Source organism: Oculina patagonica, chromosome 9 (assembly GCF_052425735.1).
Source record: "Oculina patagonica isolate OP01 chromosome 9, crgOcupat, whole genome shotgun sequence".
In the NCBI taxonomy this organism is placed as follows: domain Eukaryota; kingdom Metazoa; phylum Cnidaria; class Anthozoa; order Scleractinia; family Oculinidae; genus Oculina; species Oculina patagonica.
The window spans coordinates 11459083-11469159 of NC_135766.1; the positions used below are offsets into that span (position 1 = coordinate 11459083).

General features: G+C 38.8%; 1 protein-coding gene across 2 annotated transcripts; it reads right to left on the reverse strand.

Annotated features, from left to right (window-relative positions):
• Positions 1-1412: 1412 nt before the first annotated feature.
• LOC144665807 (uncharacterized) lies at positions 1413-7989 on the reverse strand. Of its 2 annotated transcripts, none has more exons than XM_078527108.1 (3): positions 7678-7989; positions 3106-3399; positions 1413-2316 (listed from the first exon to the last, which is right to left on the reverse strand). In XM_078527108.1, the coding sequence occupies exons 1-2, from the start codon at positions 7760-7762 to the stop codon at positions 3107-3109; spliced, it is 378 nt and encodes a 125-aa protein (XP_078383234.1). In that variant the 5' UTR covers positions 7763-7989; the 3' UTR covers positions 1413-2316; position 3106. The 2 variants fall into 2 exon arrangements, with proteins under 2 accessions (XP_078383234.1, XP_078383235.1); XM_078527109.1 differs by lacking the exons at positions 1413-2316; positions 3106-3399 and adding exons at positions 5229-5379; positions 5605-5712.
• Positions 7990-10077: the final 2088 nt, after the last annotated feature.

A 10077-nucleotide genomic window follows, 5' to 3' on the forward strand; every position in this document is an offset into this window, starting at 1 on the left:
GGGTATCAGCGAATATACCCCGTCCGATTTGATATCCGTCGCCCGATTTTGTAGGCAAACACAAAACAAACGAATGAAGTCACCTTATTCAATTCTAACTTTTAATGAATTTACAGTTATTAAACTACTTAAACCAATCAACTTACATTTGTTTCAACCACAGTTACGCCGGGTTTATTACGTAGGTTTTTTCCTATAAATTTACTGGCGATAAAGCGCGATGAAGAAATTAATCGGAGGGTTATAAAATAAATAAACCCCTTTCTGGCTTGCTGGTATATTGGAGGATAATGCCCTTGGCTGAAAGATTGTCCTCAAAATTTCACAGTTGCCCTCGAAGCTACGCTTCTCGGCCAACTGTTCATTTTTCGACAATCGTTCAGCCTCGGGCATTATCCTCCAATATACCAGCCGCCTGAAGGGGTTTATTTACTAAATATAACGAATTGTTGCAAAAACATTCTACCGGTTCCCACCACCTTGGGATTTCCGTTTCCCGCCCTCTTGTTTCCCGCCTCTGCCCTTTTTCTCCTGGGCCACCGCCATCCTGACCCACCCCTCCCCCTTGGAATAAAGTTAGCTTCCGCACTCTAGCGAACAACAAAATAAGCGCAAGTGATATATAACTGGGAGTCTGTGGGATCAGTCAGCTTTGTACATAAGTTTATATGTCCCACTAATTAAGTTTGCGTCTTTTATAAACACGACATTTGTATAATTATAGAAAGCAAATGAGCAAACTGCTTTGTAGTCCAGTCAGCGAATTCTGCCTACCCCGCCCTATAAAGGGGCTCAGCCCAGGCAAGATATGAGAGTCCAGGATAACTTGCATGCGCATGAAAGTTTTCTTAGAGCCTCGGTATTCTCCCGCTGGGTCCAATCTTTACATATAGAGCGTTGTGAGTTAGGATAGTTCAGGGACAAGACTTATTCCATTGAAGTATTCAAACAATATACCGCCTTCAACACTCGTATTAAGCTTTCTAGATGTTTTTACATGGAAAAGTTTCAAGAGGAGGATAACCAACCTCGTTCCCACGGCATTTCCCTTGGTAATTTGGAACGGGAGCCCGTTAAAAATTACGAAGGGAAAAGCCCTGGGAACGAGGTTCGAGGATAACTGTACAGCCCAAGTAAAATTTGCTAGATTTAATGAAACTGACAACATGTCTGACAAGAGATAAATGATTCGCGAAGGTTGTTTGAAAAAAAGAAATTCCAATTTCGTGCGAATTGCTCGTGAAAAACCAATCACAGGCTGAGCAAAGGATCACGGGTAAATTTGTGGAGGAGTAGCATTTCGCGATTAATCGAAAGCCGGTTCTTATATTCATGTCATGCCGGACTGTTTCTTCTCCCGCCTGGGTACAACTACTACATAGGGCGAGGAAAGGAAAGATGGGAGACGTAAGTCACTTCATATAAGCTTTACTTCCAACATGTACTACAGATCAGTTCTGACTACAAAACGGCGGCGAGAGCTAACGAACGAGAGTAATCGACACTAGATGATGTGTGGTCTCAAAAACAAACCGTGAAATAGTTAAAATATTTACATTTGTTATAAATAGATACTCTATGTATATATAACGAGTAAAATAATACATAAGCTATATCAGAAGTACAACTTCTGGCTATATACAATCTTTGTACAATAAAATTTGTTTAAGAAAAACTTTACTTCTTTAAAAAGATAACCTAAAATATGAATTGATGAAAATTCTTATGGCTTTGCCAAGAATAAAATCATATTGTTTCCTTAGAATCGTTCACGAATTTCTTTTGGAAGTTGACTTAAAAATGTGATAGTAAAACGGGTTATAAAACTGCGGCTACCTTCACTTTAACCTACATATCTTGTGCTAACTAAGTTAAGCTTACAACGGTGGCTTTAGTTTGACTAGGTGGAATGTCAGCGCTTATATAGTTCAAACAATTATTTACATGCATGAACTACAGGGCAGTCACCAGATTTTTAAATGGTAATGAATGTAAATGATGGATCGGAGGCTTTACAGATCCGATCCTTAAAGACGATTCACGTCAGTTTTAACACATGAACAGTTCGAGCAAAACGGTGTGATTATAAAATCACTCATCCTGCCACTAAACACTGACGGCCAGGTTTCTTTTGAAGTACAAGACAAAACCGCGAGAAACCCATACAGCATGTTTTACTTGCTTTATCATAAGACCGTCTTGAGTGAGTATACGTATGAAAAGACGATCAATTACAATCTACTATTACTAACTGTTATCTCATTTTCCTATTTACCAAAATAAACCAGTTTACAAGAAAGATCTGTGAAAGATGGACTTAAAGTGCCTATGAAATGAAAATCAAGTTGAACTCATATGAAAGGCCTTTCAAAATAAAGAAAGATGGTGTTTTCATTTTTCTGATATCTTTTCTCGTTCCAGAGATATTAACGATTTTGTATTATGCAAATTAGATAACTGATGACGTCATAAGTTTGACAGAAATTGGTGTAAAACACAAAATCAGTAATATCTCTGTAAATACTAAAGCAAAGTAATTGAAACTTGGCACCAGTATTGTACCCTAAGAAATACACCACATGGTACATATAAGTATGTTGCTATGGCAACACTTTAGGTCCCAGTCTTTTTCTTCTTTGAATCAAATATCACGATTTATGGCTTTACAGTGAGAAGTAAATGGTGTCATTCCAAACATACGTAATGTGCTCATTGCGCTAGGCACCCAAATGACCCTAAAGATGGGGGATAAGGTTTGGAATGGATCAAAACCCAGGATTGCTATATCCACATGAAAGAGATCTGGAACCGAAATTGTTGCCAAAGCAACATCAAAATATGCAACATGTGGTGTATTTCTTGGGGTACAATACTGGTGCCAAGTTTCAATTATTTTGCTTAATTATATACAGAGATATTACTGATTTTGTGTTTTTACACCAATTTCTGTCAAACTTATGACGTCATCAGTTATCTAATTTGCATAATACAAAATCGTTAATATCTCTGGAACGAAAAAAGATATCAGAAAAATGAAAACACCATCTTTCTTCATTTTGAAAGGCCTTTCATATGAGTTCAACTTAATTTTCATTTCATAGGCACTTTAATAGTCATGGTCAACCAAACAAAACTTTTCCGCTAAATCTTTACGATCTACTAAATCATGACACAAGGCGTCGTGTAAAACTTGGAAAGTTGCACCTGATGCACCTTTAGCTTGTTTCCACTTCAATAACATTTTATAAGCCTTTTCACAGCATTCCTCATTATCTTTATGAATTGCATCTAGCGCTGCTTCATCGTTTTCCAATAGCCGACGTCCTAGCACTTTCCATTCCTTGACGACTTCCTTTGCCAGTCGTTCCAGGTCATCCTTTTCAGGAGTGCCTTCTTTAACTGAAACCAAAAGAACACAATGTAATCCTACGTTATAAAGTTTGAGTTGACATACTTTGCAAAGAATGAGGGATAGCAAAAACTCTTTGTGATTTAATATTTCTTGACGTGCAATGTCATACGTGAAATGACTGTTTTTTCCTTGCATTGGTGAACTTCCATAAATATAATTTTGGAAAGATCGTAAACTGACTATAACGGGAAACGACAGTTTCATTTTCATTGAAACACAATCTCAACCTTTACTAAGTAAAATATCTACAAGCTCAAATCAACTATTTTCAGTGAGTCCAAATTTGAAGACTTTTAGGTATTAACAATATATTATTAAGTGTCAGCAATCTTCATGGTGCTTTCCCAACATTGACAAATCTTGTGTACTGTATTTACGAGTTGCCAATGCAACGGCAAGTTTTCATTAGGAAAGAGCATACTGGTGCCGCTGCAAATGATCCCGGGGGGGAATCGCATATGAAAGTGACGGGGATGCTCGTCGTCTCGCTTAGGGGTATAAATTTCGGATTTTTGGTCTCGCTTAGGGTGTTCCGGGAAAAACGCCAATATTTTAAGCCATAATGGTCTCGTTTAGGGTTGCAAACGAAGAAATATACAAATATAAATTATATTCTTAGTTTTTTGGTATCTTTTAGGGGTCAAGAAAAGCTTGAGCCACACCCAGATTGGTCTCTTTTAGGGGTTCTTTTCAAAATTTCCGACGAGCATCCCCGTCCGTTTCATATAGGAGTTCCCCGCCCCCCGGGGGGCAAATGATTTGTTACTGCTGCTGTAACTGCGAAATTATGTGGCACTTAAGTTTGAATTCTTATTTTACAGATAGATTATGAGCTCGAAATCTCTATTTAAACATTAGAGTGTTTCTGTCGGGGAACTATCGGCTGTTAGCATAACCACACTGACCTACTATTGGTAATCGCGCAATCTGATTGGCTACACAGGTGCCTACTATCGATCCGTAGAAGGCTCTCGGAGCGCGCGCTTAGTCTTCGCTGAATTTTATCAATCAAAACCTTCAATAAATCAATTCTAGCGATATTCTGAGTTTAATAGATCGGTCAGTGGGTTATGCTAACACAATTAGACGGCTCGCTCTCGGTTTCTACCGGCTTTTGATAGTTGACTCGGGGCTTCGCCCCTCGCCAACTATCAGCCGGTAGAAACCTCGAGATTGCCGTCTAATTGTTAAATAGTTGCCCCGCAGAATATGCTAGTTTTAAGAACATTAAATCTCCAAGGGACAACTATCAGCCAATAGTTCCTCGACAGAAACACTCTATTGTTTTTATTGTTCACCACTAAATTTTCTTCCGCGCGCCCATACAAAAATGAGCATCGTGAATTATTTTTAACTTTTCAGGATAAAAAACTCAATTGAAAGCCGAAATTTAACAAACGAAACAAAACCAGACAAGAAAGACAGTAATGCAGTAAATTTGGTTGGGTTTTTGACTGCAGGCAGCTTGTTTCCAAAAAAAAATTACGGGCGGCCACTATCGATCCGGGCATTTTTCTTCGGCGGGCACTATGGGCTGATAGTGCCCTCCGGCGGACGAACACTATCGCGTCACGTGATCAATTTAAACCAAACAGAATCGGAGAAAATTTAGTGGTGAACTATAAGGGCTGATAGTGCCCTCCGGCGGACGAACACTATCGCGTCACGCGATCAATTTAAACCAATCAGAATCGGAGAAAATTTAGTGGTGAACTATAAGGGCTGATAGTGCCCTCCGGCGGACGAACACTATCGCGTCACGCGATCAATTTAAACCAATTTAATCAGAATAGGATAAAATTTAGTGGTGAACTATAACGGCTGATAGTATATGAGTAGTCACAGTATATTAGTAGAATTCTACTAATATGAATTAGAAATATTACCTGCAAGGTGCTCAGGCGTGAGTTTAGGACCTTTTGCACTGGAACATGACGGTGATTCTATTCTCCGCTTTACTGAAGACCCTAAAATACAAAAGGGAAAATGCTGTGATCTAAGACGCAATTTACCTAATTTTCCGAAAAAAAAAAAAAACTGGATCAGCGATGGACAGGTTGTTAAAATATAATAATACTGTATACTAACTTAGAACAATAAAATTAAAAGAAACGATTAATTGGTTTATCAAAGAAGCGACTCTTTATCTTGGATTTTTGTTATTTTAATGATAAATTTAATTGAACTCTTACCTTGAAGGTGCTTAGACTTCTTACAAATTTCTTTAGAAGGGTTGCTGCTTGAACCTGGACGAAATGGTTTCTGCTTTACAGTAGGACGTTGCCCTTTATGAGAAGTACCTAAAGAAGAAATGCAAAAGTGCATAAAAGCGGTTAAAACCAAATCCAAAGACATAACTTTGACTAATCAAAGAACACACAGACAATCCAGTGAACCAATCATAACTAGAAGTAAATACATGTAGCCGGGATATAGGCGAAGAGAACGCACACGAAGGAGCCACGAAGTCTTATCCACTATGCCTTACGCAGTAACCCTGAAGTACATAATACAATTATGCTTAACCCATTGACTCCTGAAACGGCCTAAACCGGCCGTAAAGGATCCGGGCATTTGTCCCGCTTGTGACGTCATCACCTTTCACCCAGAAAGGCGACATCTATGCTTAAATTGTGTAGCAGATCAAGAACTTTCCAATGATATCCAAACCAGCGTGATTAGGTTGATGGAGCTTGAAATATGCACCAAAACGCTTCAAAATTTTAGTGAAAAACCCAGAGGAAAATTTGCCCCTTCCACCCTTTGCTTGTCCATGGTAAGTAGTTCTTGCCTCGTTCGAGCTTTCGCGGAAATTCCTCTACTAGAAGGAAGCCTGCTAGAAGGCCAAAAACTGCAGCAAAAAGAAAGGAAGAAGAGAAAAAGGAAAAGCGCAAAAAAAAAAAAAACGAAAAGCTTAAAGTCGTTGGATGGTTTATCGTCCAAAAACGATTTGTCCGCATGCACGAGCGAAAAAGTTGTTAAACGTGATTCTGGTGAAAAACAAGGATGCATTTTGCATTTCAAGGGCCGTTTTGAGCGATTTGGAGCTATTTTAGCTTATAACAGACCTTAAAAGGTCAAAAATGTCTAAAAAATGCGTTTTTTTTTTCGAAAATCTCCAGGAGTCAATGGGTTAATAGTGAAATGGACTCACTACACTCACGTATGTGCATTTTGCTCATCTCCAGACTGACGTAACCCATAAGCCTAGCAGAGTAGCAGGGGACAGCTGTTTCGTCCACTTTGGGACTCGACAGGCGCGCTCGTCTCCAGAGATCCACCTTGTGTACCACAAGTGTTGGAGCACTGAGGTGGAGAGAAATAAGAACTACTTTCCCCCATTATCCACGATGCCTTACGTAGTACTAACGACTCCCAGAAAGGCTGAAACAGCTGTCCACTGCTCTCCAAACTTCCCAAGTGCACTTTAACTTGATAGTGCACAGCTAAAAGCATAAACTAATTGTTTTATAACATTGCTGGTGGGAATGTAGATCTAAATCCGCGCCAAAAACTCGCTCGAGAAAAAAAATACTGGTGAACCGATTTGCTCACGCTATCAGCGTGAACTATTGGATTATGGTGTACGCTTGAGAATGCTGAATTTGATTGCGCGGCTCTGCTAGCTATGTTATAATATTACTCAATGATTGGTTTAAAAACTCTCGCCACTTTACAAGTATGTTTAATAGTGAAATGGACTCACTCCACTTAGGTATGTGCATTTTGCTCATCTTTTGACTGAGGTAACCGAAAGGCCTAGTACTCAAAAATCTAGAGTTGCTTTTGCCAATCGCCTCAAACAACTTTTACATTTCTTTCATGCTCTCCGAACTTCCCGCGTGCATCCATAACTCGATAGTGCACGCTAAAACATGAACCAATTGTTAAATAATAGTTAAACAAAACCAAAGCAAATGCCAATTACTTTCAATACTCATGTGAAGACTGCTCTATTTCTAGCTATAACTGAAAGACCAGACTGACAACATTAAACAGAGAAATGACTGAATAACGTAAAGCCTCTTATAATGGTAAAAACTAGCGTTTAAACTAAAGTATGATGATCTCGTACTTGTTGTATAGCTCTTCTTTTTTACGCGAAATCGCACGCATTCATCAGCTAGTTCAAGATCACATGACGTCTAACAATGAAACTGATATTTGCTAAATGTACATAAACCGGCCTGCAATATTGCGAAAACTGTGAATGTGGCTGGAGAATTTGGCATTTTAGTTTGAGTTCTTGTTATGAAAAATATTACCTTCAAGGGGGCCAGGCGTGAATTTTGCACGTTTTGTGCTGGAACATGAAGATTCTCTCTTTCGCTTTACGGAAGTACCTATCATAGAAAAGGGAAATAGCTGTGATCCAAGTCACCACTGACATAGGTTTGACAAATAACTGAACGAGGAATAAACAGGTTGTAAAAAGATAACAACAACATCAACATCAACAACAAACCTGAACGCCGTTCAGGCAAAGTGAATTAATTCCTACACCAACTTTAGGGTGTACGACTTGAAACGTCCGTCCAATGTATATGCTGTGGCTCAACTTTACCCTTGGTACAATTTATTATTATATATATAGCGAGAATTTTAAGCAATAAACCTTGCAAATAGAATTCTATATTTGCTATATTTTCACATGTGAAAAAAGCGATACGTCCAATCAGCTTCGCGTATAGCTTTCTTCACATGTGAAAAATATAACCAATCAGCATCTAGACTAGAACGACTAAACCAATCACAGCGCGAGAATTTAAATGGTTTCCAACGAGGTTGAGAAAGCGAGCGGCAAGTTTGCTCTCGACGGCAGTTTATGCTTTGAAAACATAGCTACATGTTTTGTTTCTTTACAAAACTTTGCCTTTTAAGAACTTAATGGAAATGCAAGCCAACAGAAACACGCTAAGCAAAACCTAAAGAATACAGCAGTGATAAAAATCACTCTTCAAAGGCGAAGTGAAGACAGGCGAAGGCGAAGTGTCGATAAGTGAAAGCGAGTTGAAGACAAGACTTTCATCGGAACTTACAACACATCCACGGACTTTCTAAGAGTATTCAGGAACTCTTGGGATCGTCTTGGTAAAGTAAATTGTATTTTTTAATTGGATTTACGTCGTAATTATAGTTTAATTAACCGACTCCTTGTGTTGTCACAATTTGTTCAAAATTCGCCAGTTGATTCGCCAGTAGTTTATTCGCTTGTGGCGAAGTTTCCTCGATGCGATACGAAGTTTATAAATGTAACGCAGTGTGTTTATTTAAATAAAGTTCTTGCTAGGAGAGTTTGTCGCCAGTAATTTTTCTTTCATATTATTGAAATAGCGAATTCGCTTGTAAAGCTATGTGCATTTGCAGCTTTGTTTTCTCGCGCCGTTTAACTGTTGTATGCTAAAGTTAGCTAAAGGTTATAAACTGGAAAAATCGGCGTAAAGTGCTCAATGGTTGAATTCTCGTTATATATATAATAAACAAATTACAGCATAGAAAGTGCTTTGTACGGATTTTTATTCACTCGTTGCAAAACTTTGGAAAACTCACTCGTTCGCTACGCTCACTCGTTTGTTTCCCAAAATTTTGCAACTCGTGAATATAAATCCGTACGGCGCACTTTCTATGAAGTAATCTATAAGTATCTTCCTTTCTTCAGTTGTTTGGTAATAAATATTAATGAATAAAAACAAAGGAAATTACCAAATTGAACCAAGGGTGATTTGAACCACAACACATACAAACTTACTCCAGTCCCTGAACTCTCTCTCTCGCTTAGGGTGTTCCGGGAAAAACGCCAATATTCTTAGCCATAATGGTCTCGTTTAGGGTTACAAACGAAGAAATATACAAATATAAATTATATTCTTAGTTTTTTGGTATCTTTTAGGGGTCAAGAAAAGCTTGAGCCACACCCAGATTGGTCTCTTTTAGGGGTTCTTTTCAAAATTTCCGACGAGCATCCCCGTCCGTTTCATATAGGAGTTCCCCGCCCCCCGGGGGGCAAATGATCTGTTACTGCTGCTGTAACTGCGAAATTATGTGGCACTTAAGTTTGAATTCTTATTTTACAGATAGATTATGAGCTCGAAATCTCTATTTAAACAATAGAGTGTTTCTGTCGGGGAACTATCGGCTGATAGTTGCCCCGCAGAATATGCTAGTTTTAAGAACATCAAATCTCCAAGGGACAACTATCAGCCGATAGTTCCTCGACAGAAACACTCTATTGTTTTTATTGTTCACCACTAAATTTTCTTCCGCGCGCCCATACAAAAATGAGCATCGTGAATTATTTTTAACTTTTCAGGATAAAAAACTCAATTGAAAGCCGAAATTTAACAAACGAAACAAAACCAGACAAGAAAGACAGTAATGCAGTAAATTTGGTTGGGTTTTTGTCTGCAGGCAGCTTGTTTCCAAAAAAAAATTACGGGCGGCCACTATCGATCCGGGCATTTTTCTTCGGCGGGCACTATGGGCTGATAGTGCCCTCCGGCGGACGAACACTATCGCGTCACGTGATCAATTTAAACCAATCAGAATCGGAGAAAATTTAGTGGTGAACTATAAGGGCTGATAGTGCCCTCCGGCGGACGAACACTATCGCGTCACGCGATCAATTTAAACCAATCAGAATAGGATAAAATTTAGTGGTGAACTAT

Coding starts and splice junctions, on each gene's coding strand:
- LOC144665807 (XM_078527108.1), bottom strand. CDS start 7,762: ATGATAGGTACTTCCGTAAAGCGAAAGAGAGAATCTTCATGTTCCAGC. Junction 3,400..7,677: donor CACGCCTGGCCCCCTTGAAG/GTAATATTTTTC, acceptor TTTTGGTTTCAG/TTAAAGAAGGCACTCCTGAA.